The sequence below is a fragment of the Mastigoproctus giganteus genome, chromosome 11, assembly GCF_048544385.1.
Source record: "Mastigoproctus giganteus isolate SK-2022 chromosome 11, ASM4854438v1, whole genome shotgun sequence".
Taxonomy (NCBI): Eukaryota; Metazoa; Arthropoda; class Arachnida; order Uropygi; family Thelyphonidae; genus Mastigoproctus; species Mastigoproctus giganteus.
Window position 1 is genome coordinate 92,052,522 of NC_143585.1, and position 27,075 is coordinate 92,079,596.

General features: G+C 38.4%; 1 protein-coding gene across 1 annotated transcript in view; it reads right to left on the reverse strand.

Annotated features, from left to right (window-relative positions):
* LOC150078259 (rRNA N(6)-adenosine-methyltransferase ZCCHC4) overlaps nt 1-21,580 on the reverse strand; it is a 109,157-nt gene extending 87,577 nt beyond the window's left edge. Inside the window, exon 1 of the mRNA XM_090384770.1 lies at nt 21,467-21,580. Coding sequence (XP_090240896.1) covers nt 21,467-21,530 — 64 coding nt within the window. The 5' untranslated portion in view covers nt 21,531-21,580. The remainder of the gene's footprint in view (nt 1-21,466) is intronic.
* Nucleotides 21,581-27,075: the final 5,495 nt, after the last annotated feature.

The following is a 27,075-nucleotide window of genomic DNA, read 5'->3' on the forward strand; positions in this document are numbered from 1 at the left end:
TGAAGATGCAGATGAAGCTGTTTTTAAGTAGGTGAAGTTTGTTCGAGACCAAAACTGCCGATATCAAGGCCATTAATAAAAGAAAAGGCTATGGAGTACGCATCTTTTCTTGGGCATAAAACTTTCCAAGCCAGTTTTGGTTGGCTGTACAAATTTAAAAAGTGTCATGGCTTACTCGAAAAAGTTATTTGTGGTGAAAAGTGGGGTTGCAATTGAAGAAGACTAACCATTGGAAAAACAATTTTGAAAAAAAATTACGGAGGGCTACAAGCTCAAAGACATATTCAACGTTGATGAAACAGGTCTATTTTTTAAATGTTTGCCGAACAAGACAATGATTTTTAAAGATGATAAATGTGTAAGTGGTAAAAATAGTAAGGAGAGAATTAGTCTTTGTTGGTGCAAATATGGCTGGTAATGAAAAATTGAAGCTTTTGGTGATAGGCAAAAGTAAACAACCCCAATGTTTCAAAGGAGTAATTTCAAATTTCAAAGGAGTCATTAGAGTTGGATTACAACTACAACAAAAAAACTTGGATGACAAGTGAAATTTTTAAACAGTGGATTTTAAAATTCGATAGAAAGATGATGAAAGAAAACAGAAAAATTGCTTTGATTGTCACCAACTGCCCTGCCCACCTTCACTCAGTAATTTCGAAACTTACAAGCGTGAAGCTTGTTTTCTTCCCTCCAAATACCCCAGTTAAACTGCAGCCAATGGACCATGGCATTTGAAAATGCACCACCGAAGGCACATACTGAAAAAAATTATACTGAGAATAGAAACCAACCAACCTATAGATTCTGTTATAGATTTGTGGATGTGCATTCAGAATTGGCGAAAGTGTGGAGTCAAGATGTGATGGAAATGCCGATTAAGAATTGTTTTGCAAAAGCAGGTTTTGCTAAAATGTCAATTAACAGTGATGAGAGGGTAGGACACAGTACTGAGCAATCTTGGGAAGAACTCTAAGCGAGAGGTTTGATCAGTGGAGAAATTGTTCTTGATGAATTTTTAGGAGTTGATAATGATGTCATAATAGCTGAATATCCAAGTGACTCCAACATTTTGGAGAGTATTCAAAGAACTAGTGAGAATATCGATGATGAGTTGTATGAAATTGAGGGCAACAAAGCAATATTAAATCTTCCAAACACAAAATGTTGGCAGCATTTGAAACTTTGCGTCGAGGCCTTCAGTGTGAAGAATATATATTTGAGTGCTTAAACAAATGATGTACAGTAAAATCCTGTATATAATATATAATATCTGTGTAAAAACACCATAGATAACTCTTAAAGGAAAAACTACGATAGTGTAAAGGGTATAAACACGAGGCAGTGTTAGGTGGGTCGGAAAACTGCTAGCTTGGGGGGAGACAAAGACAAATAGATTGACAGTAGCCACTGGCAGAGGTGAAAGAGATTCTTGCACTGCTTCTATTAGAATGAGCAGAAGCCTGAAAAACAAGATGCATGGTATTTCAGAGACTGCTGGGAGCCAGTGCGGTACAAGTAAACACATGGGTTGTGTTAGGGTAGCTAAGAATAGAAACAGGTGCAGGTATACTTGCGTGTACACCAATGCTAGGAGTTTAGTAAATAAATTTGATGAATTTGAGGTATTGCTCAAAACATCGAAGGCAGATATTGTTGGGATATCAGAGACGTGGTGTCACACAGATATAAGGGATGCAGAACTGCAATTTGGGGAGTACAACGTCTACAGAAAGGATAGACAGGATAGGAAGGGGGGAGGGTTATGCTATTAGTTAAGAAACACATAAAAACCAAGGAAGTGAAGCCAGTCGACATCGCTGGACAGTGCAGTGTGGAGTCAGTTTGGTGTGACATAAACATTGGGAGATCAAAATTGAGAGTAGGAGTGTGCTATAGGCCTAATGACTCTGATGAGTATAATAAGGAACTGTACAGGGAAATAGAGTGGGCCAGTAAATCAGAGTGTCTTATAATGGGAGATTTTAATTTCCCAGATATTGACTGGAATTTCGGGGCTGGTTACTCACACATTAGCAGGGCTTTTGTGGATTTATTGGATGATTGTTTTCTACATCAGCATGTTCGGGAGGCAACTAGAGGGAGTAATACTCTTGATTTGATTATCAGCAATGATTCTTCATGCATTAAGAATCTGCAGATAAATGAACCACTAGGTGGCAGTGATCAGTGTGCTGAAGTGGGATTTACTCAAAGAGGTAACTACCATTAGGGGTAAAGGGAAGGGTTATTGCTTCCGTAAAGGCGACTACGATGGACTGAGACAGTATTTAAATTCTATACAGTGGGACCAACTGATGATGTTACCAACAGCAAATTCAAAATGGGAAGCATTCACAGAACTTATCTTGGAAGCTACTGGGCTTTACATACCAACTAAGAAATATTGTTCAAGGTTTAGGCCAAAATGGATGTCAGATGAACTAATGAGGCATATGGCAGAGAAGAAAAATGCATGGGATACATACAAATTAACACATGACACAGAAGCCTATGATAGATACAAGTTGAGATGCAACCAAGTTACAAAGGAGGTTAGGCAGGCGAAGGCAGATTACGAGAAATCCTTGGCAAGGGATGCAAAGAAAAACAGCAAAGAGTTCTTTACTTATGTAAACTCTAGAAGGAAGGGGATGAATCAGATTGGTCCACTTGATATTGATGGGTCAACTGTTGATGATCCTGCTCAGGTAGCTAACAAACTAAATGAATATTTTGCATCGACATTCACACATGAGGAGTTATTCAGCGAGGGGAATGCCAGAGGTGTATTCAACTCTAGCAGTAAGCTACAGAATCTTGAAATAACTGGGAGTAAAGTGGAGGAGAAACTGTTGAAGATAAACACAAGAAAGGCACCCGGGGTGGATGGGATCTATCCAGTTATATTAAAGGAGGCAGCAAAGGAAGTAAGCAAACCCTTAGCCATAATTATGAGAGCTTTCTTGGACTCAGGGGAGGTACCCATAGACTGGAAATGTGCAAATGTGACCCCAATTCACAAAGGAGGATCAAAGGCTGACACAAGTAATTATAGACCTGTGAGCTTAACTTCTGTTCCAGGAAAATTAATGGAGGCACTGGTTAAAGAAGCACTGCAGGATCATTTAGACAAGACTTCAGTTATAGCTCAGACACAGCATGGTTTTGTTAAGGGGAAGTCTTGCCTGACCAACTTGATTGGATACTATGATGCAGTCACAAAAGAACTGGATGCAGGGAATAACTTTGATATTATATACTTGGATCTTAGAAAGGCTTTTGATACTGTTGCACATGGAAGACTGCTACACAAATTGGAGCAGTGCGACATTGGAGGCAAATTGCTGCTATGGATAAAGGGGTGGTTGAGGGGGAGAAGACAGAGAGTGGTAATCAATGGACACTGCTCATCGTGGACTGATGTTATTAGTGGAGTCCCTCAGGGCTCAGTGTTGGGTCCATTATTGTTTTCTGTATTTATAAATGATATTGATGATGGTATATCGGGCTTAATGTCCAAGTTTGCAGACGATACAGAGGTTGGCAGGGTTGTCAAGGACACTACTGACACTATGCTGCTGCAACAGGATCTGGAAAGGTTGAGCAGATGGGCTGAGAGGTGGCAAATGAAGTTTAACATTGACAAATGTAAAGTACTACACATGGGAAACAGCAACCCCAGAGCAACGTATCAACTCTGTGGTACTACACTGACAGTGGTAGAGAATGAAAGGGACTTGGGGGTGGTTGTGCAGGCAGATATGAAGTTCTCTGAGCAGTGCAGACGGGCTGCAAGAGTAGCTCATGGAGTATTGTCAATGATATACAGGAATTTTTCCAGCAGGGATAAGGAGGTGATTATTCCATTGTATAAGGCGATGGTCAGGCCACACCTAGAGTACTGTATACAGGTCTGGAGGCTTCATTTCAAGAAGGATGTAGAGCTGCTGGAACGAGTACAGAGAAGGGCAACAAGATTAGTGAATGGAACAAAGGGGTGCTCTTACGAAGAAAGGCTTAAGTTTTGCAAATTACAGTGTCTGGAGACACTGTAATTTGATTTACACCTCTATCAGAGGTGATCTGATAGAGGTGTATAAAGCCTTGAATGGTTTAAGCATGCTCAATGCTGATGGGATTCTTCCTCTAGCTCAGAAAAATCACCTGAGAGGGCATAAATTCAAATTGAGGAAAGACAGATGTAGGATAGACGTGCGGAAATTTGCCTTTAGCCAGCGGGTGGTTGGTAGGTGGAACAGACTTCCATCCCTTGTGGTGGAGGTTGACAGTCTAAATAAGTTTAAGGCTCAGCTGGACAGGTATTTTGAACGAACAGAGGGGTGAAGTGGAAGTGGGGTTTTTTTTTTTTTTTTTTGGCTGATGCTGCATAAGCTTGCTTTCTTGCATCAAATGCCTCTACTAATGCTAATGCTAATGCTAACTATAATTTTAGCCACTATTATTCTGTGATAATTAATCACTTCATGAGAAAGTCACTTCATAAACAAGCTAGTAATACAAACATAATGTTGTTCATAGAGACTCTGTGATGAACATCAACACCTACTGCTGAAATATGATATACAATTAGAAGAAAATTAATTTCCTATGAGATTTCCCTTCTTATAGTGTAAACATCAAAACACAAGTTGAAGAATGCTGAAGAACGTTCTAGAGGCATCACATTGCACAACTTAGAGCAGAAGGGTGCATGTATTTCCATTAGTTCCATATGATGTGAGAGGTAATATGATTAGCTGGTCTGCCATAGTTATTTCCAAATATCTAGTAATAATTTGAGAGTATTAAAGGTTTCATAGCATGATTTGGTGTGACTATAGTACAATGCTTAAACTGACTGGTGGTAAGGAGTTTTCATGCAACTCTGTTTAACCATCTAAGGACCCAATATTCTAAACCTAGGAATTTTCTTTGGTGAGTGTCAGGGGGTTAAGAAACAAATCACTGAAGCATAAAAAGAAGCAATGCAATAGGCATTTCATGATGGGTATTGTCAATTTTGAGTAGTATTCAGGGTTGTAACAGGAGAAACTACTAGGAGTTTTATACCAACTAAGAGATACTGTTCAATGCATAGACTTAAAAAGTCTGATAAACTAGTCAGATGTGTGGCAAAGAAAAGAAACACATGGATACATATAAATTATCAGATGATACAGAAGCCTACAGTAGATAATAATTTGGGTACAATCAAGTCATAAAGTAGGTTAAGCAAACTGAGGCAGATTACAAGTAGTATCAGGCAAAAAATGCAAAAAGTAGCAAAACCTATAAAAAACTTCTAACGTTTTCTTCTTCGTGTAAATAGTAAAAGGAAGCTCATGTTGCTAACCAACTTAATAGATATTTTGCATCCACATTCACATAAGAGGAATTATTAGAGATGGGGATGATAGCAGAAATGTATAAAATTCTAACAGGAAGCATAATAAGCCAAACTTATAGTGAACATAATTGTAAGATTTAAATAAATAAACTTTTAAAAAATGTACTTATTACAATAATTATCAGAAAAGTATTATATGATAATTATACTGAACTGTTCTTGGTTAATAACACTAATCTAGACAGTAAAAAAAAAATGTTGGTTTACATGTCACACTGCGTAAAATGTTTTCTCGTGGGAGAAAATGGCTGCAGCTTTTAAATTAATTTCTGAGGGGTTGGCAATCTTTTAAGAAGATGCAAATATGGAGAAAACTGCAAAAGTGAAAAGGGACATTTATGACTGTCTAGCATGCTACAGTGAGATTTTTGAAGAAAAAAAGTAACCGTGCAATCTTCTATAAAAAACATATTTTAAAAAAGTGGAAACCCAGCTGTTTCTTCATTATCAGATGCCCTTCCATCTACCTCATCTGCACCTAGTGTCACTTATGTGAAAAATATTGAACTCTGATGAAGATACTGACGAGTAAAAGTTGACTACAGCATTTCTTTATTTCTATTTTGTAACTCTTATGTTTTTAATTAAAATTAACAAGTACAATATCTTGTTTTTTTATTCTTTCCTTACTTTATTTTACATTACATATTGTATATGATAAACCATAAGGCATATCTACATTATAATAAAACATATTGTATAGACCATTCAATGATAGTTTTAATGCTTTAAAATGGCTGCTAACTTAAGCAATACATATCGTAAAAGCTCAGGAATACAAGATACACACAACGAACAAAACTTATAACAACATCTTGGAACGGAACTTGTTCGTAAACCAAGAGTGCCTGTACTAAGATTTAATAAAAGCTTTTGATGCTGCTCAACATAAAAAACAATTATACAAATTTCAGGAGCATGGCATTAGAGGCAAGTTACTACATGGATAAAGGGATGGTTGAGTGGAGAAGTTACCCCAGGTTCAATGCTGGGCCCAGCATTGTTTTCTATATTTATTAATGATACTGATGAATGCATATGCTTAATGTCTAAATCTGCAGATCACACAAAGGTTGGCTGGGTGATTAATAACAACAATCAAGGTTTTTTTTATTTTTTTTTATGAAAACACCAAACATGAAAGGTATTAGAACCTATAGCACTTAGTACCATGCAAAAGGCTACTCCACTGCTCAGGCCTTGAATAGCACCTTACAGAGTGCCACCGCTTCTACTTCCAAGTATGTATGTGCAATTTTTTAATTTCCAAGGTGTTTTCAACTCTGTCTGGTGGCCCAGTGTTATCCGGAGGGCATGTGAAGCTAGCGGTTCTAAAAAGATGTATCTCTGTCTCCAGATTTATTTTTCCAACAGGAAAATAACCATCTCAACCCAGTTTCACAGCATTTCTACACCCGTCACCAGGGGTTGCCTCCTGGATTAGTTGTTGGCATGGAACATGGTCCTTGATGAGTGGAAGGCTCGTTCATTCCCTAATGTTGCTATGTCCTCTTATGCTGACAATCTGGTCATTGTTGTGCATGGACCTTCAACGGCAGCCTTGGAAACCACTGCCAACAATATCTTAAAGAAGCTTCTGACTTGGGCCTGCACTCAAGCTTACAGTTTCTCCTAGAAAATGTTGCACATTAATGCTGAAAGGTAAGGCTGATGTACGCGGAACTCCCATGATTCGCTTCCAAGACAAGTACAGTGGACCCCGCTTAACGATGGGTTCACTGTACAATCAAATCACTTTATGATGGACTCTCCATAATAAAATACCTTTCAATTATTAACTTTCACTTATACCTTTATTAACGAAAGGTATAAGTGAAATTAGAAAAATAGGAATGAGGAGAAGATTCTGAAAATTTATTTATGTCTTTTATATGATTTCGATGAAGGGAAAACATTTTTTACCATAATAACATTGCAGTGGCTGGAGGCTAGGCACCTGAGCGGTGATCTGATTGAGGTGTATAAGGCCTTGAATGAGTTGAGCACGCTGAATTCTGATGGGATCCTTCCACTTGTTCAGATTACGAACCTAAGGGGGCATAAATTCAAATTAAGAAAAGACAGATGTAGAATAGATGTGCGGAAATTTGCCTTTAGTCAGCGGGTGGTTAATTGCTGGAACAAACTTCCATCTGTCATTGTGGAAGTTGATAGGTTAAATAAATTTAAGGAGGAACTGGACAGGCATTTGGAGGGAATGGTGTGGTGTTTTTTTTTTTTTTTTTTTTTTTGGCTGATGCTGCATAAGCTCATACACTTGCTTTCTTGCATCACATGCCACTACTACTACTACATAAAAACCCACAGAATTCCAATTATCAGTATTATCGCAAATGCAATAAGATCGAGTTTACTACCCATTTATAATTAGATTGCACTAATAGAAAAGCCCAATAAAACAGAAACTGCAAATTGTTTTTATTGTTTTATGGTAGTGACCTTGAGAAATGTGCTTTAGAAAAATATCACAAATGCTTTCAAAACTGATTCTTATAACTAATGAATGCTATGGTGTGGTGAAGGTGTAGTGCATTTTAATAATTTGAATTGGTTTTTGAAATTTGACTCTAAAAAGCAGCTGATTCTACTAACCAGTGATCACTGGTGCCTACTATTTCACTTTACGACGGCTTATGATTGTCTCTGACCAGACCACGTAATCCTTTCTCGCAGCCAATAGCAGCGTTTGTAAATATGTTGGGCACATGTTTTGTTTTTTTATTTCGTTTAGCTGAAGTGATTTTTTGTGTTGTTCTTACTTTTCATAAATTTGCTGTATTGAATTCTTGAAGATATAACATTGTGTAAACTGATAATATGGCCCCTAAAGAGAGTAGTAAAAAGAAAATTAATTAAAATTAAACAAGAAATGGTGAAAAAAACATTATGATGGTGCTAAAATTAGTTCATTGGTGAGTGAATGTGGTTTTTCCCAGTCAACCATTTCGACCATAGAAAAACAAAAAGAAAACCTTAAAAAAGTTAAAGTAAGTGATGAATCTAACACAGTTCAAAAAATGCAGAGAACTCATTGCAGAAATGGAAAGGCTTTTGTTGCTGTGGATAAAAGAAAAACAAACGAAGGGTGATGCAGTTCCTGGACAATACATTTGTGAAAATGCAAAGCAGATTTTTGAGGACTTAAAGACTAAAACACCTTCAACTAGTGATATACAATATGGGGACTTGAAGGCCAGCAAAGGTTGGTTCGACCATTTTAGAAAATGGTCTGATATTAAAAGTGTCATAAGGCATGGAGAGGCATGCAGTGCTGATCAGGAAACAGCTGAAAACTTAAGGTGGAGTTAACAGCTCGCTGAGAAGGAGGGTTACCTTCTTCAAAAAGTCTTTAATACAGATGAAATGGGCCTATTTTGGAAAAGAATGCCCAGGCAAACATACATCACAAAAGACGAGGCCTCGTTGCTTAGGCATAAGCCTATGAAGGATAGGCTTACTCTGCTATTGGGGTCTAACACCTCTGGTGATTTTAAACATAAGCCAATATTGGTTTACCCCTCAGAAACTCCAAGAGTGTTTAGACAGCAAAAGTTCATCAAAAGCAGGTTGGGTGTCTTCTGGCAGTGTAACAAGAAGGCCTGGGTGACAAGACACCTCTTCAATGAATAAGTATTTCAAGTGTTTTGTCCTTCAGTCAAAAGTTACTTAGAAAAGAAACTTCCTTTAAAGGCACTGTTAATTTTGGATAATGCTCCAAGCCACGATCCCAAACTTTCCCAATCTCTGGAGGAGCAATTTGACTTTGTTACAGTTAAATTTCTCACACCCAATACCACCCCTCTGCTTCAGTCAATGGATCAGCAAGGATTGCCAACTTTAAAAAAATTTACACGAAGAAGATACTTGCCAAGCGCTTTGAAGGACTTCAGGAGAAAGAGCCATCACCTTAAAGGAATTCTGGAAGACCAGGTTTAACATCTTAGACCGTGTAAAAATGATTGTCAGTTCTTGGAATGAAGTTACAGTTTGGTGCTTCAATGCAGTCTGGAAGAACTTGTGGCCTTCAGTCATCCATGATTTTGAAGCTGAAGGTGTTCTAGAGCAGGAAATTATCACTCTTGGTGAGTCTTTAGCTCTTGAGATTGATGCAAAAGATGTGGAGGAATTAACTGAGGACCATGGAAGGGAGTTGACAACAGAGGAGCTCCAGGAATTAGAGCATATGGGCAAGCATGACAGTGATGAGGAACACGAGGATAATGACAGTGTAGCAACAACTCAAGAAATTAAGGACATGTTTGCTGCATGGGACATTGTGAAGGGGACAGTAAGAAAAAACCTAGATATTAAAACCACTGAATTGATGACCTGCAAATTTGAAGATCAGGTGTTAAGTTACTTCAAGAACCCTTCAGAGAAAGCACCAAAAGCAAACCACTTAAGGCAGTTTTTATACCATAAGTAGCAAGAGGCAGCAATCAGAAAGAACACCAGATCCTGAAGGTTATCCTGATACCTTGATAGTAAAAGATTCTCTTCCAACTCCATCACCACACCACCATTGAAACAGCTTTTCCAGTGTAAGCTAAATGAAAATTACCATTCTTGTTTTTTTAATGTTTATAGTTATCAATTATCATTTTAAACAACATTTTTTTGGGTGGGGGATAAGTAAAAATGTGGCACCATTCAGCATTTTTTTTTATCTTTTTTCAAACCTGTATCATGTTCTAATGTTTATTCCATGTATAAGTCGCACACAATTTTAGGGCTACTTTTTTTAAATAAAAGGTGAGTAGTATACACTGGAAAATATGGTATTCAGTATTCTATATAAAACTAATACAATTTCCATTATAAAAATCACCTTTTAGAAAGAAAAATAGCTCAGTTATATAGCGAAAATTTCAACTTCCGAGGAATTGAAATGAATTACCAAAAACAGTGTGTATTGGGTTCACATCATATTTTCACGATGCGATGGTGTCTCTGGAACGAGTTAATATCATAAAGCGGGGATCACTATCTCCAAAACTGCTGCTCTGCCAAACATTTTGGCATTATCTTGGATAACAAGCTCACTTTCATGTTGCATATCCAACACCTCAGAGAAAAGTGAAGCAGCACACTACTCTTCTCACCAGAATTACAAGGGATTGGAGTTTGAAGGGCAGAACTCTTCACTTGATGTATGATGCTGTTTTCATCCCTATTGTCACGTACGAAGTGGTGGCTTGGTTCCCCCACACAGATAAAATCACTGTAGCTAAACAACTTCCTTACAAGCAGAGAACCATCCTTCAACTTTCCGTGGCATATTGGACAACTTCCACCGTAGCCCTTCAAGTCCTTACAGAGACACTCCCTCGACTTCCACGTTGCCTATTGCAGGCTCTCTCATGCCGTTAAACACAATGAAACTGCAGAGATCTTCAATAAACCAAGACAGGCATTGATATCTGTCAGAAGAAAAAAACGTATCTGGGAGGCTCAGATACGCAGTTGTGATACCCAGCGCTACTGCAAGCGCTGGGTATCACAACACTGCAAACTGAACATCAATTTATTGCATCCAAAAAGCCTTCACCTCCTATGCTAAAGCTGTCTTCCAATGCCACACCTTTCAAAGGCAAAGACTACATCCATTGTGAATGCAACTACTTTGAACACTTTGTGCCTGCTTGCACTACCCCAAGTGCAGTTTTCCAGCTGCAGCCCATGCCTCTTACAACAAGTGCTTGTGATCTCACCACCTTCACTTGGCTTGCTTCTTTTTTGATGGTTCGGTCCACCCAGATTGTTGTCCTGTGCCTGGCACCTCTGCTGCTTCACTTGGCTAGGGCTCCTGCCTTGCACCTCTGCTGTCTCAGCCTCCTTCATGCTGGCCCTATACTGTCCTCACTGAGTTTCTCCATTCCGTTCAGGTCACTTGGACCCTTCCTGTGTGGGCATTAGGTGATCATCCTGTCAACACTGTCTCTCTGCTTGTCATCTTTTTACTTTTCTTCGTACCCTATCCCACCCTTCTTTAGAGCACCCGCCTAATTGACGTTCATCCTTGACACTCACCAGGTGGAAACCTTCTCTGTTATCCCTCCAACCTTAGCTGTTCTTCTCTCTCCTATATGTTTTATTCCTTTCTCTAGACTTTATTCCTTTCTCTTCTTTATTCCTCCTCTGCTCTTGTCCTGGCCAGAGCAGAGCCAGCTCATAAATGTACATCTTCTATACTGACCCAGCTCCTCATGCCATGGTGGCATGCTGGAAGGTGCCTTCCTTGATGATTGCTCCACCCAGTAACAAAGTTGACAGATGAACACAAACAACATGCTAACACACAACTCGTTGTACCCAACACGACTCACGCTCATCTGGCTTTGTAGTCTTGCATCTTCACAGTGCCACTAAGTGCGGTTTTATGAGGAACCGCTGACACTGCATGATTTCCCACAAAACCACTATGAGCACTTAAGACCATACATGGGTTGAAGGCAGCTCCGTAGCCAGGTGGGAAGGAGCAGCAGTGCGTAGCACATGCTTCTTGATTAGACCGGAGTTCAAGCCTGTCACCACCAAATACAGAGGATGCGGAAAGGTCAGGGAATGACCACCGCATATCCCGGAGCAATATGGCCTTAGTTGCAAAGGCATGGAGCAAAAACTGAACATCTACAAGACAGAGACTGGAGGAGACTTTGTAAGAGATGGGTCATTAATTAACTTGCTGCCCTCTTTTGGATGGAGTCAAAAAGCTTGAGAGAGGTTTTGTAGGTACCACTGGAGATATGAGAAGAATATTGCTTGGTAGGGTTAATTTGTAATTTGTACAGAGTGAGTAGCAGTTTGGAAGAAACATGGAAAATTCTGTACCAGGTACATAATGTCCTGCCGCTAGCATATTTAACATGTTTTACATTTAAGGGTCATCATCAGCAGGCGTTAAAAACGTTTTAATTTTCAGACATTATTAAAATTCATGGATAATAATATAACAATGTTTTTATTTTATTAAGAATAATCACATATCGGTTGCTGAAAGTATTGGTCTGTGATGACTAAGTGAGATATATAATTTTTACATTGAAGAGATATTAGTTCACGACTAAATAAACCATCTATAGTTGCTCCATTACATGTAGTATTTATCAAAAGATCTGATGATATGTCCAAATTAAAGAAAGTTTTCATAAATGTGCAGAAACTCTTTTCCAGCCTCAGAGTTTAATTGTAAAGAAAAAATTACATTCAATTTGAAAACACCAGGTAACTTGAAACCAGATGCATTTTCGAATTAACACATTTCCCAGTTTCCAAAGTTTTTGTATCTTAAAACCTTAATATTTCTGTTTCTAAATCCCTTAGTTTTCTAACAATATGCCACATTATCCCATTTATTACATGAGAAAATTTCCTTGATCACATGTTCATATTTTCCATTATCCTGGAAAAGCTACTGCAATTTTCAAAGGTTTAAAAGTTTTTCCTCTAGTCAGAGCTGGAACTAGGGTGGGACGAGTGGGGTGCCAGCCCCAGGTGCAGCATTTTAAGGGTGCATTCAACCAGTTATACATTTTAAAATTGCTTCATTTTTGATTTTATTACAGTCAGACCTGTGTTTAACGAACTTCTTTATAGCAAATTTTTGAATTCCTTTTGTAATTACATTTAAAAGTTTCTGTAGAATGAAGAAAATTTCCATATAATGGATTATGAGATACTTAACTTTATTTGCTTTGTTTCCATCTCTAGCCTTTAGGCAATTAGAAAGGCAAATTAAGGCTTAAAGAGATTACCATTCCACTTAAAACATAAAAGCAGCCACCTAACACACATACCGAGAAGTCATGCTAATCAAATTCTTTCTATAGCCAGTCAAAAGATTAAGGTGTATTCCCAACATGGATAATAGCTTCTGGTCATGTACGTGCTACTTATGATTGCAGAAATTTTTATGATTTTGTGAGTGAAAAACATTATAAATTCGGGATTTATAATCATTTACGGAAAAAAATATCAGGGAGGAACAGTGTTTTACAAATTTTGAAAATAACAGAGAAACTCCAATTACAAACCTCTATAAAGTATAGCCCATTTTGTGACATCACACCTTGGAGCTTTTCGGTTTGTCCTCCATTGGAGGGTAAAACAAAATTTTTCAAATATCTATTGATATTTCAACAGATATTTGAAAAACTGTGTTTTATCAATGTTGCAGGATACAAAATCTGTAATCCCTTTACAACTTCTCCAAATCATTCATGAGTATTGTCTAATAGAATCTTATCTAAATACAGAAATAGCACTATGGATTTTTCTTACCCTGCCTGTAACAGTAGCTTATGAAAGGTCCTTCAAAGCGAGAAAAATTCAATTAAAATAATACACCATTGCATATTTTTAGTTTATGTTATAATGTTAAAAGTACTATATTTCACAATATTTTGTTTCTATGATTTTATACTAGATATACACTAGTGTGCAAAAATTAAGGACCAGTCAGGTTTTCACCTGTAGCTTCTCATAGGAGTGGGCCTGGATATTAGAATTAGTATTAGCAGAGGCATACGATGCAAGAAAGCAAGCTTATACAGCATCAGCCAAAAAAAAAACTCCCATTTCACCCCTCCATTCATTCCAAATGCGTGTCCAGCTCAGTCTCAAATTTATTTAGGCTATCAACTTCCACAACAAAAGATGGAAGTCTGTTCCATCAATCAACTATCCGCTGGCTAAAGACAAATTTCTGCATAATATGAGAAATGCATGCTAAAGGAACCTTATGAGGTACAGAAATGAAGGAAACAACACTAACACAACAACAGAAACAAAAAGGTACAGAGGGACTTTATTCAAAAATGGCAACATGGCACACTGCCATGATACAGATGTATCACTGTCAAAGATGGAACAATGGGAACAGGTGGTCCTCAGTAGGAGATACGGCCACCCCTAATATCGATGCAGGCTTTGCACTGCCTGCCCATACTTAGAACAATGTTGATAAGTTCTTGCGGTAGCATCATCCATTCCTCTGTCAGCGCCATTTTCAGCTGAACATTTTCTGGTGGGTGTGAACGTGCCACTAGGCATCTCCCAGAGCGTCCCATTTGTGTTCGAAGGGATTTAGATCGATGGAAACAGGTAGGTCAATCCATACGAACAATGTCCTCACTTTCCAAAAGCATATCAACAGCTACAGTGCGATGGGGTGTGGCGTTATCATCCAAAAACACGAACTCGGGGGCCAATGGTACCTCGGAACAGATGCACATGGGGAAAGATTACCTCAGTACAGTAGCGTGTAGGGCTTATAATACCGAGATTCCAGATCCCGGTCATTTTTTTCTGGTATTCAAATCCCAGTATTGATACAAAAATACCGGTTTTTCGGTACTAATTAAAAAAATAATTATCCATGATTTATTCACATAAAGGTTATAAAATTGAAAACAATAAATCATTAATACTGCTGAATTTGCAAATTAAGGATTGTTATACACGGTACAAATGCAACGGAAACCTGAAGATGTCATGAAACTGCAAGACAAAATCTTACAAATATATTTCTCTTAGTAAGTATAGCGTGTGTGGAAGTAAGGCACTTAAGGAATAACGAAAACATTATGGAAATATTTTCATTAGTGGCAGTAGGCCTGGTAGTGCAATTAAGGAAAAAAAAGGGGAACAGTGGTATGGCAGGTACGAAAGGTTAAAATTAAAAGCTTCTAAACAATAGTTTAATCCCTCTATTACATCGCTATTTGAGGATATGACACTTAGTGGATTTTGGGAAAGAGTGTCAGTATGGAGCAGTTCAAAGGTATTGTGAATAGGTGATCTTGAGGTAAAAGATCAAAGTGTTTTAGTTGTGTGGGAAAAATATTCTGTTTTTCCACCAAAGGAAGAAGAGTAAGTTTAAAGAATGACACCGTGATTGGGTCAGGTTTAAATTACTTTTTTATACACAAGCTTATGTGCAAACACCAGAGTAATTTATGTTCAAACTTATTAAGCTTATGTGCTTATTTGCACATAAGCTTGCATATAAAAAAAGTAGTACAAGGAGCAACTGTAACTTGCAATCAGCTCAATAAATAAATAAATGAGAAGGAAATAAATAAGGTGCTCGCAACAAAAGAGGGGTTTGTGGTTGTTGTTCGGAGGGGTTGCAGACTTCCAGTGGTAGTTCTGGGTTCAGTTTGGATCCTGTTCTGGGAGCGTCCAGCTGAATAGTGAAGGGTTCTGCCGGGCCTGTTCCTGTGCTAGAAGTTAATCCAGAAGTTGAATAACAAGCCAGTCAGATTGTGCCCTGGCTTCTACTACTACTGCTGTGGTAATTTCCTTCAGTATTAACAGAGAACTGTTCTTGAAATCCCGAAATAAGATAGTACTGGAAGAGCTATACAGCAGAGATGCAGAGTTCAACTAAGAAGAAGGGAAGGAAGGAAGGAAGGAAGGAAGGGAGGGAGGGAGAGAGAGAGAGAGATCACTGCACTCCGTGGAAGAAACCCACACAAAGGAATCCCACCGTGAAAGAGAAGGAAGGCAAGTCCTCTGAACTGTGTTGTTTCAGAAACGGTACGTAGATAAAGTGGGAGATTATTTTAGAATAAGAGTGAAGTTGAAGAAACACGAGAAATAAGGAAATATTTAGTATTGAGTTGGTTGATTGGTTGACATTATAAGGAAAATTGATATTGCTAAATTAAGAAAGATTACATGGAATTGTTAGCATCAAGTTAGCAACTTATGGATTGCTGTTGTGAAGAGAATTGATATTGGTGATTGAGATTGAATTAATTTAGTGTTTTAAGCTGTAGAGAGAGTTGAGATTGTTAATTGAGAGAAATTTTATGGAAATGATAGCATGTATTAACAGATTAAATAAGAAATATGAATAGATTAGATGTAAATGAATACCAGTTATGTATTGTAAGTAGTTTTGTATGATAAATGACTTGTTTTATGTGTGTCATTGCTCTTGAGAAACTGACACCTCACATATAATATAGATATGATATATAATATATTGTATATACTCGTGTGTGGGGGGAATATCCCTCAGCTCCTGGAAATTCTCATTTTTTAATGCAGTCAGGTGGCTTGTGGAGCATAGTGCTTGAGGGTAGCTGATGTACGAAAATCATAACAATGGCCACTGATGGCGATATTAAGGTACAGAGAAATAAAAATTACTAAATAAATAAATCCCACTCCCACACAGTTTAGATTTGGTTTCTACCCCAAGCTTAACTGTCAGTCCCTTTCTTTTGTTAATACGGATATAGTGCCATAAAAAGTCAAAAAGGGAATACGATTTTTTCAAGATGAGGGAGGATTAAACTGCGACTCACCTAAGACTATCTCAGTACAAAGCACCAACCAGCACAGAATCCAAAAAGATGTTTTCTGCTGCTAATTAAATATGTACCAAAATTAGATCCAGTTTAAACGATAACACTTGAGTTTCTTAAGAGCTCACTTTATTCGGACAGGTAGTGTGAATGCTTAGACAACCAAATTTGCAGTTTCAATATGTATATATATTTTTTTGTTTTTAGAATAACTGTATGTTAAATAATTTTTTGTTATAATATTTATTATTGTAATAAAAGTTTGATTTAAAACATGAATTCAAGTAATTACTTGTTTTTTTTCCTTACTTTATTGCACCTAATTTTCACCAAAATTTATTGCGAAAAATGTTTTTTTTGGAATACCAGCATTAATACCGGTATCCCGGTTTCATAAATTAAAAATACCAAAATACCGGTATTAAGATTTTGACCCGTATTGTGAGCCCTAGTAGCATGCACAGGTTACAGTACCGCCTTCCAGTATCATCTGGAGTTGTGTACATCCATCCAAGATAACGCCTCCCCAGATGAGAACACCTCGACCGCCATATCGATCCCTTTCGGTGATGTTTGCGGGGTGATACTGTGTGCTAACCTCTCGCCAGATTAGCTGACGTCCAGAATTGCTGCTGAGATTGAATCTACTCTCATCAGTAAAGAGTACCTTACCCCATTGCTGCTGTCCAGCCCTTGTGTAAACGGTGTCTCCAATGGGCAGGTGTTAAAGGGACACAGCGTATTGGCCGTTGGGCAAACAGTCCACCTTTGCAGAGTCGCCTGGCCACAGTAAATCGCGATATCCTGCATCCTGTGCAGCTGGTTTGCAATGGATCCCGCTGTCTGGTGTATAGCGTTCATCATTGGGCATTGTTTTCATGTACAACCACCACTGGTCCTTCGAACAGCTGTACATGTCATTCTGAAGGCCAACCACGCACGTGAGACAATGCTATGGGCAATACTGTACTCTGCAGCTACACTTCTCGCACTTTGACCTTCCCAATTATTCGACCAGGGGTAAAGTCATCCAGATGTTGTCTACTGGCCATTTCGTTGTCTGTAGCACTGTATGAAGCCAATCGAATGTCTGTAACAATCATGCTCACCATTTGGTAATTTTCACATAATTGTTGAACTGCTGCTTTTACCTGTTTATGTGAGCCCTCTCATCACGATTCAAATTTTTGCGTGTGCACCAGCTTTCTACTGAACGGCCACAGTTATGCCAATCCCCGCAGGCTGTTTCATTTGATTTTGTGGTTTTAACCTTTTGAAATAGTGTTGGTCCTTAAGTTTTGCATACCAGTGTATAAACAAACTATCTGGTTTTCTTATTTTTTTGTAGTTATACATACTTTCTTTGTAGAGTAAATAGATATTTACTCTACAAATATCAAAGTAGAGTAAATAGATATTTACTCTACTTTGATATTTTGTTATATTCATTGTATTATTTAAATTATTTTATTAATAAATATATGCAAATCATATACCATTACAATAATAATTTTTATAAATTCATAAAGATTGTAGTGGCATAGCAATGGGGGTGCATGGGGGATTTTCCTGGGCGGCTAGCTTTAGGGGTACAAACTGAAGGAATTATCTATCACAATCAGGGGTGCTAGGAAGACAGGAAGACAGGCGTCAATGACCTAGCCACACTACTGAAAGATTGACTACCTGCATATAATGGTGGCATACTAATAACACTTTTGCCCCAGGCATGGGATTGCCTAGTTCCGGCTCTGCCTCTAGTATAGAAATAAGATGAAGCTCTGTGCAAAATTTCATTAAATTTGGTCCAGTAGAAGATAAATTATTGTTGTTGCCATACAGGTATGATTCCGACAATACAAGTTGCAATAATTCACTTCTGGCAGAAGTTGAAGATGATGTCACTTCCGTAACACTTTTCACATGATGGTTTTTCGTTACAAAATTTTTGGAATAATGCCAGTAAAAACGTTTTTAATGTCAAAATAACACAGAGCCAAAAAGAAATCCAGTATTTTTTAAACAGAAGAAGCAGAAATCGTGATGTGCTTACATCAAGAGAGAGATTAAAAGTCTTTAGTCCCTAATAAAGACAAATGTTCTTGTCAAAAAATCTGAATGTCACTGAAGTAATGCAGAGCAATTTATCACTGGAACAAACTTTCATCTTGCATTACGGAAGTTAATAGTTTGAATAAATTTAACACATTAGCTGCATCTGACATATATAAGCATTCAACGATATCAGCTATGCTGTAATGTATATAAGCATTATGGCACAACACCCAACATGCTGTAATGCATATACAGATCTGGAGGCCTCATTTTAAGAAGGATGTAGAGCTACTGGAATGAGTACAGAGAAGGTAAGAAGGACAAAGGGTTGCACTTATCAAGAATGGCTTAAGTTCTGAAAATTGCAGCGTCTGGAGAAAGTCAGATCACCTTGCATGTGCAAGGTGATCTGACTGAGGTGTATAAGGCCTTGAATGGTTTGAGCAAGCTCAATGCTGATGGGATTCTAGTTCTTGCTCAGATTATGCACCTGAGGGGGGCATAAATTCAAATTGAGGAAAGACAGTTGTAGAATAGATGTGCGGAAATTTGTCTTTAGCCAGCGGGTGGTTTATTGCTGGGACAAACTTCCATTAGTTGTTTTGTAAGTTAATAGCTTAAAAAAATTCAAGGAAGAGTCAAAATGCATTGAATGGAGTAACATGGCCACCAAAACTGGAAACTGCTTTACATACCCTTGGCACTGGTGAGGGGGAGTGAAGCCAACAATGATTGGGAGGAACACGTGACTCACTGTTGGTGTTGTTGGGGTGTGGGAAGTGTCTGATTGCGTCTTATGCTTTCGATACTGGATAATTTGTTCATTCTTTTCTTATGTTGTTTGTTCATTTTATTGGAAAGGTAAGTTGATTTTTTTTTTTTTTTATTTATTTGAAATATAAGTTGATTTTATTTGTTTTCTTTTTAAAGATAACTTTGAAAAGAAGAAGGTAGTGATTGACCAGTAATTCACTGCTTCCCCTTCTTCTCACCGCATGTTAGTGGGAAAGTTCACATGGCTGAGCTCCAGAATATGTGTTTCTGAATATTTAATTGTATTTTTGCAGAAAATGCGAAATTATCCTATTGTTTAGTCATTGTCTTGCTGCTCTGCTGTCCTCAGTTATTATGTGTTATTGTTATTCCATGTTCATGGTTTGCAAAAGGATGGATGTAAGACTGTAATTGAATGGAGTGTTTGACATCCGCAGAATACAAGTATTTTCAGTGTGGATGTTTCATGAAGTGTACCTGCCAGCATGCGAGTTTTGTTATGTCATGTGACATCCTCTAGAAACAATAATTGTATGGGATGTGGCTTGTTTCTTCTTCCTCGGTGCCTGCGCCAAAAGTATGTACGTCACGCAGTTTCTGGTTTGGCAGCCATGTTGTCCAGTTCGATGCATTTTTACCTAAGGAAGAACTAGACAAACTTTTGGAGTGAATGAATGGGTGAAATGGGAATTATTATTATTATTTTTTTGATGATCATGCTATATAAGCTTCCTTTCTTGCATCATATGCCTCTACTAATGCCAATGCTAATTAGCAGTTATTGCCAATACCCTCTCTTTCAATGACAACAAGCAATCGATGTTCCATTTAAAGCTGTACATTTTTGTGGAATGTGGGCAAAATGAATGCACAATCACATCCACTGACTATCGGTTTCTATTGTTGCCAACAAAATTAGCAACTACACCAGTGTTTTACAATTTTTTCTCATTAATAAAAAAAAATTGCATAACTCTACATCCTCCCTCATTTTAGGAAGGTTGTAGAGCTGCTGGAACAAGTACAGCAAAGGGCAATGAGTTGGCAAGTGGAACAAGGGGGTGATGTCACCAAGAAAGGCTTAAGTTCTGAAAATTGCAGCATCTGGAGACTAGGCACCTGCAACGTGATCTAACTGAGGTGTACGAGGTCTTGAATGGTTTGAGCAAGCTCAAAACTGATGAGATTCTTACTCTTTCTCACATTACTCACACCTGAGAGGACATAAATTCAAATTAAGGAAAGACAATTGTAAAATAGATTTGCAGAAATTTGCCTTTAGCCAGTGGGTGTTGATAGTTGGAATAAATTTCCATCTGCTGTAGTGGAGGTCAACATCAAGGCAGAACTAGACAAACATTTAGAGTAAATGGATGGGTGAAATGGGAATGTTTTTTTTTTTTTTTTTTTTTGCTGGTGAACGGTAGCCTCCTTACAAAATAGCGGCGAGATGAGGAAGAAGGCAGTAATTGCATGACTAACCCGCTATGGTTAGTGTTAGTTTGGGTGTTTATCCCCCCTCACCACTGTTTTTAAATCGGGAACTCGTTTTCCTATTTTAAAATAGCAGGAAAGGGAATAAACACCCTAAGACTGAGGGAGTCTGGAGGGAGCGGGGGGGGGGGGCATTCTAAACAACAGTCGAGAAAACTGAAAAAAGAAATTGCCTCCTTGGCTGAAAGAAAAAACAATACTTAAATTATATCAAGAAAGTCTATTTTCGATAAGTTACGTCAAGCATATTTTCTTTTTATTTTAAAATAAACAAACCAAAAGGTTGAAAGGTACAGAGCGCTAATTTTGATGAAAATTTCAGCGGAACACTTGGACTCCGAAACACTCAACTAAACAATAATGAAACACATCTAAGACCATAACAAAATTACAACCTTACCATGAGGGCAATGTGGATTATTTTCTTCTCCTCCTAAAATAACTTCAACACCAAAACTTCCCATCTCTAAGCAATTTTCACGTGAAACTAATAACCCACATGTCTACAACGTCAACTGGTCGTCTTTGACACAATCACCGTAAGGTGGCGTAATTTAGAGAACAAACATTGCCGATTCCCTCCCTAGTTGCACTGTGGTTCTCATCGTTATGATGAACTAAGTCAGGAGATTCAGGACTAGATATCGCGGTGGATGAATGACCGCATGCCCTCCTGGGGAGCGCAGTTGGTATAATCACCGTACTTCCCACACCGTGTGGAAAACAATTGAGTTCGAATCCCGTCGATAACATGAGGAATTTTTAAGGGCATTTTTCACAACTTGGCCGAGTAGGTTGGTCTTAGGCGAGGCTACCATTGTTTTACATCGGGCTTTTCTTCCAGAAAAGTGGAAAAGAGACCACAGAATACAAGCAGTTTTTACAGGCTTAACATATCATTCGTAATATGGCTTGAGTCGTGGAAGCGCCTAAATATCCCTACATCAATTGATGATCGCATCTGGAGGTTGTTTGGTTGTTCTAGAGTTTTAGGCGCATCAGCAACTTAGACAATATTGCACTAAATATAATATGTCTATAAATCGTGTGTGCGTTTTTGTGTGCGTAAGTGTCTGAGAGCGCGTTAAGCGAAAAAGCAACTCACGTATGAGTATTAAGTATATTTTATCTAACTCGATGTATTACCTGTGCAGTAGCACAGTGGTATTGTCACCATCCTCCTTACACGGGGTAGAAAAGGCCCCGGTTCGAATCCCGTCGATAACGCGAAGTACTTTTATGGGCTAAAAACACTCCATGGTTGAGTTAATCGATCTCAGGCATAGATAGCAAGATATTTTTTTTCCTCCCTGAACCCGAGGTTCTTCGTCCAGAAAATCGACCAGAGAACACAGGCAATTTACAGACATTATACGCATGGGTAGATGAAATAACTTTCTGGATGACCCTAATAAATTTTTTTAACTCCATGTATTCTCCGAAAAAGCCCATCAAAATTCATCACGTCATTAACTAGATACGAATTCAGGTAATGTTCTCCGAGTTGCAAGGGCTGATATAACCACTTCGCTACAAGCGAGGCCAGGTGAAGGCAACATGACTCCAATAGTATCCAATTAAACGCTTAGGCCATGGTGCTAAGTCATTTATTTATTTTTATATTATTAATTTTAATATTTCCTTTTGGACTCCCTGAGTTCAGGATAACAGAACACCTCAGAGTTCGGTTCCATTATCTTCAAAAACTCAAGTTATCAATAAAACATACAAATTTACGTTAGAACACAAATTTTTTTTTTCATATTAGGATTACCTAAAACAACAAACTAATGCACTCTCATCTACACTTATGCATAATGTCCGTAAATTGCATTTGTCGTGTAGTCGGTTTGATCGTTTTGTTCACAGTGAAAAGCATTGCTGTCCTACACGAGACCGACTAATTTAGCCAGGGTGTGAAAAAGCTCATCAGAGTTCCTAGTATCACTGTCGAGATTCGAACACTAGCGTTTTATACATGGTGTGGGAAGGGCTTTGATTATAAAAGGCACCTGGGGTGGATAGTATCCATCCAGTCATATTAAAGGAGACAGCAAAGGAAGTAAGCAAACCCTTAGCCATAATTATGAGAGCTTCCTTGGACTCAGGGGAGGTACCCACAGACTGGATAAGTACAAATGTGACCCCAATTCACAAAGGAGGATCAAAGGCTGACACAAGTAATTATAGACCTGTTAGTTTAACTTCTGTTCCAGGAAAATTAATGGAGGCAATGGTTAAAGAAGCACTGCAGGATCATCTAGACAAGACTTCAGTTATAGCTCGGACACAGCATGGTTTTGTTAAGGGGAAGTCTTGCCTGACCAATTTGATTGGATACTATGATGCAGTCACAAAAGAACTGGATGCAGGAAATAACTTTGATATTATATACTTGGATCTTAGAAAGGCTTTTGATACTGTTGCACATGGAAGACTGCTGCACAAATTGGAGCAGTGTGGCATTGGAGGCAAATTGCTGCTATGGATAAAGGGGTGGTTAAGGGGGAGAAGACAGAGAGTGGTAATCAATGGACACTGTTCAACGTGGACTAATGTTGTTAGTGGAGTTCCTCAGGATTCAGTGTTGGGTCCATTGTTGTTTTCTGTATTTATAAATGATATTGATGATGGTATATCAAGCTTAATGTCCAAGTTTACAGACGATACGAAGGTTGGCAGGGTTGTCAAGGACACTACTGACACTCTGTTGCTGCAACAGGATCTGGAAAAGTTGAGCAGATGAGCTGAGAGGTGGCAAATGAAGCTTAACATTGACAAATGTAAAGTACAAATATGGGAAACAGCAATCCCAGAGCAACGTATCAACTCTGTGGTACTACACTGACAGTGGTAGAGAATGAAAGGTACCTGGGGGTGGTTGTGCAGGCAGATATGAAGTTCTCTGAGCAGTGCAGACGAGCTGCAAGAGTAGCTCATGGTACAGACGGGCGTGAATAATCACGTCCGTCTGCACCATGAACAAGGAATAAGGAGGTGATTATTCCCTTGTATAAGGCAATGGTCAGGCCACACCTTGAGTACTGTATACAGGTCTGGAGGCCTCATTTCAAGAAGGATGTAGAGCTGCTGGAACGAGTACAGAGAAGGGCAACAAGATTAGTGAATGGAACAAAGGGGTGCTCTTACGAAGAAAGGTTAAGGTTTGCAAATTACAGTGTCTGGAGACTAGGGACCAGCGAGGTGATCTGATAGAGGTGTATAAAGCCTTGAATGGTTTGAGCATGCTCAATGCTGATGGGATTCTTCCTCTTGCTCAGAATAATCACCTGAGAGAACATAAATTCAAATTGAAGAAAGACAGATGTAGGATAGATGTGCGGAAATTGCCTTTAGCCAGCGGGTGGTTGGTTGGTGGAACAGACTTCCATTCCTTGTCGTGGAAGTTGATAGCCTTAATAAGTTTAAGTCTCAGCTGGACGGGTATTTCGAACGAACAGAGGGGTGAAGTGGGAGTGGTTTTTTTTTTTTTTTTTTTTTTTGGCTGATGCTGCACAAGCCTGTTTCTTGCATCAAATGCCTCTACTAATGCTAATGCTATAACCTGATTATAACCACTCTTCTACCGAAAGGGCAATACAAGCAATTTATGAAAACAAACGTTTTCACCTCATAGGTTATGTTTTACCGCAAAAACACAATAACCCACAGCCGAGACTGGCTAACTGACAAATTACTGTACTTAAAAAAGTAATATGCGGGTTTACTCAGCCACCTAGTGAAAGTAGACCAAAGTAAAAGGAAGATAATAACATTGACAAATATTTTTAAATTCCATTTGCCGAATCCAACTTCAAAGGTACCCTTAAAAATGATGGAATTTATTGCAACGATACAAATTCTAAAATGTAAGAAATGAAGAACCGATACAATTACCTTATCCTTCTTATACAAAATGAATCGACTAAATTGGACTGAAAGGAGTTATAAGTTTGTATACTTCTCAGAAGTAGTGGAATTTGGTAAGGAACATGACAGTTTGCCTGTTTGTTTCACATTGCACAAGAAGAGATAATTTTCTTATCACTATTGGCGTTATGATATTTCTGTTCATTCTTTTCAGGTTCAGATTTGATTGTGTATCTATGAGCATTTTAATAGCGTTTGGAAATTTTCCGCAAATCCGCTAGGAACTCACATCAGTCGAGAAGCTTCTTTTTTCTTAATTTTCAAAAGATTTTTCACATCGTTCCAAATATTGCAAGTCAGTTCGTTTTTTTTTTTTTTTTTTTTTGACCATTAAAAAAATTCATGAAGAAATTTTAAGATTTTTTCACATTAAAAAATATAAAATATGAAAAAAGCACTGACGGAGACGTGATGCCTTCCAGGAAGAGAGGCTGAAGAATTTCTTTGAAGTCAGTAATAGCCAGTACAGGAGAAATACAGGGAAGATCAAAGCGGAACAAGAATCATGCATATTATCAAAAGCTCTTTTTTTATTTATTATTATTATTATTTTTTAATGAGATCCGACTGTACCCGACGTCGGATTAAGTTCAGATGTCTGCTGAATCTGTGTGGTTCAAAATGAATTGCGGTAAGAGGAAGGTAACAGTCCTAGTATTTTACAGACCAAACAATTTCGAAGAGTATGACAAAAATTTCATTCGGTAACTTGAATGGGCAAAAAAAATAAAAAAGGACTGTCATATTAGGGCAACTTGAGAAATTGTACAGCAGACTATCGATTTACCGGGATCGGAATAACCGGAACAGTTCAAGGCTCCAAATTAAAAAAAAAAAAAAAAAAAGAAATCAACCATAAATCATAAAATTCAAGTATTAACTAGAACAGGCCTTGAGGTTGTCAAGGACATTCTCTCAGATATGCCAGACAAGCTGTACTTTCTACCTGGGAGTCTAAAACGCTGATGGAACTGATATTCGGGTGACACTCAAGTCAAGTGGACCTAATTTCGGCGAAGTCCGGACGGTCTCTGACAGTCAAATCCTCTGCTTGCACCTTCACGATAGTGGGACTTTTAGTAATCCTGGGTATAACCTCTATGCACAAGTACATGGTGGGTGACCACCCAGGTGTGAACCAACTTAAGCAGGGGTCGAGGTGTGGCGCCCACACCACAGGGAGGAACGCCGCCCCCCTCTATGTTACCAGGCAGTACTAGGTGGTAGATGACTCTCATCAACCGGTGAAATACCACCACTTTGCATATTGGAGGCTTGAAGTGGTGAAACCCAGGTTTAGTCACTAGAGCTAAGTTCCAGTCAACCCTTCCCTATCTCTTCCATCATGCAGTATGATTGATGACTTTTGAGGTTATGATGAACCTCGTGGCGAGACCCAATATTCCTTACGAGATCCAATAATCCTTTCGAGGGTACAGCTCTAAAACGGTGTTCGCAGCCCGATCGCTAGTTAGTACACCAGACCGAACCTATTGGTAACTCTCTAGACGGCTTCCGGATCAGCTAGTGTATAATCTTGCTACCTCTACTCTACCAGATAGTGACTGGAGGGAGCCTGAGTAGTGTGTATGTGGGGAGGATTGTCGAGGCCACGTTATCTCAAGGATCTGGGTATATTCTTACCACGTGTACGCCATGTCCAAAAATTTCATTACTTCACAAAGCATGTCCCACACTTTTTCTTACTATTGAAAACCCCATGAATTGTCAAACTAATACAGCAAGCTTATCTGGGAAAAGATCTAAACCTCCCAAACACTTCCTAATTCATTTCACAAATATACGTGGTCTCAATTCTAATTTCAACGATGTCCATTTCCACTTGCAATCTGCCAAACCCATGTACTTTTTCTGACAGAATCTCAGTTATCGGTTGATTCAACTACTGCTCATCTCAGATGCCCAAATTATTCGCTGTATGATTCCTTTCGCCTCAAATGTGGTACTTGTGCATATGTCCGTTCTGATATTCCCTGTCAGAGAATTGGCAATTCGAATCTCCCCTCTTTGATCTTCTCTGGCTTAAAATCTCTCTCTCTCTACCTCATTGTGTCAAAT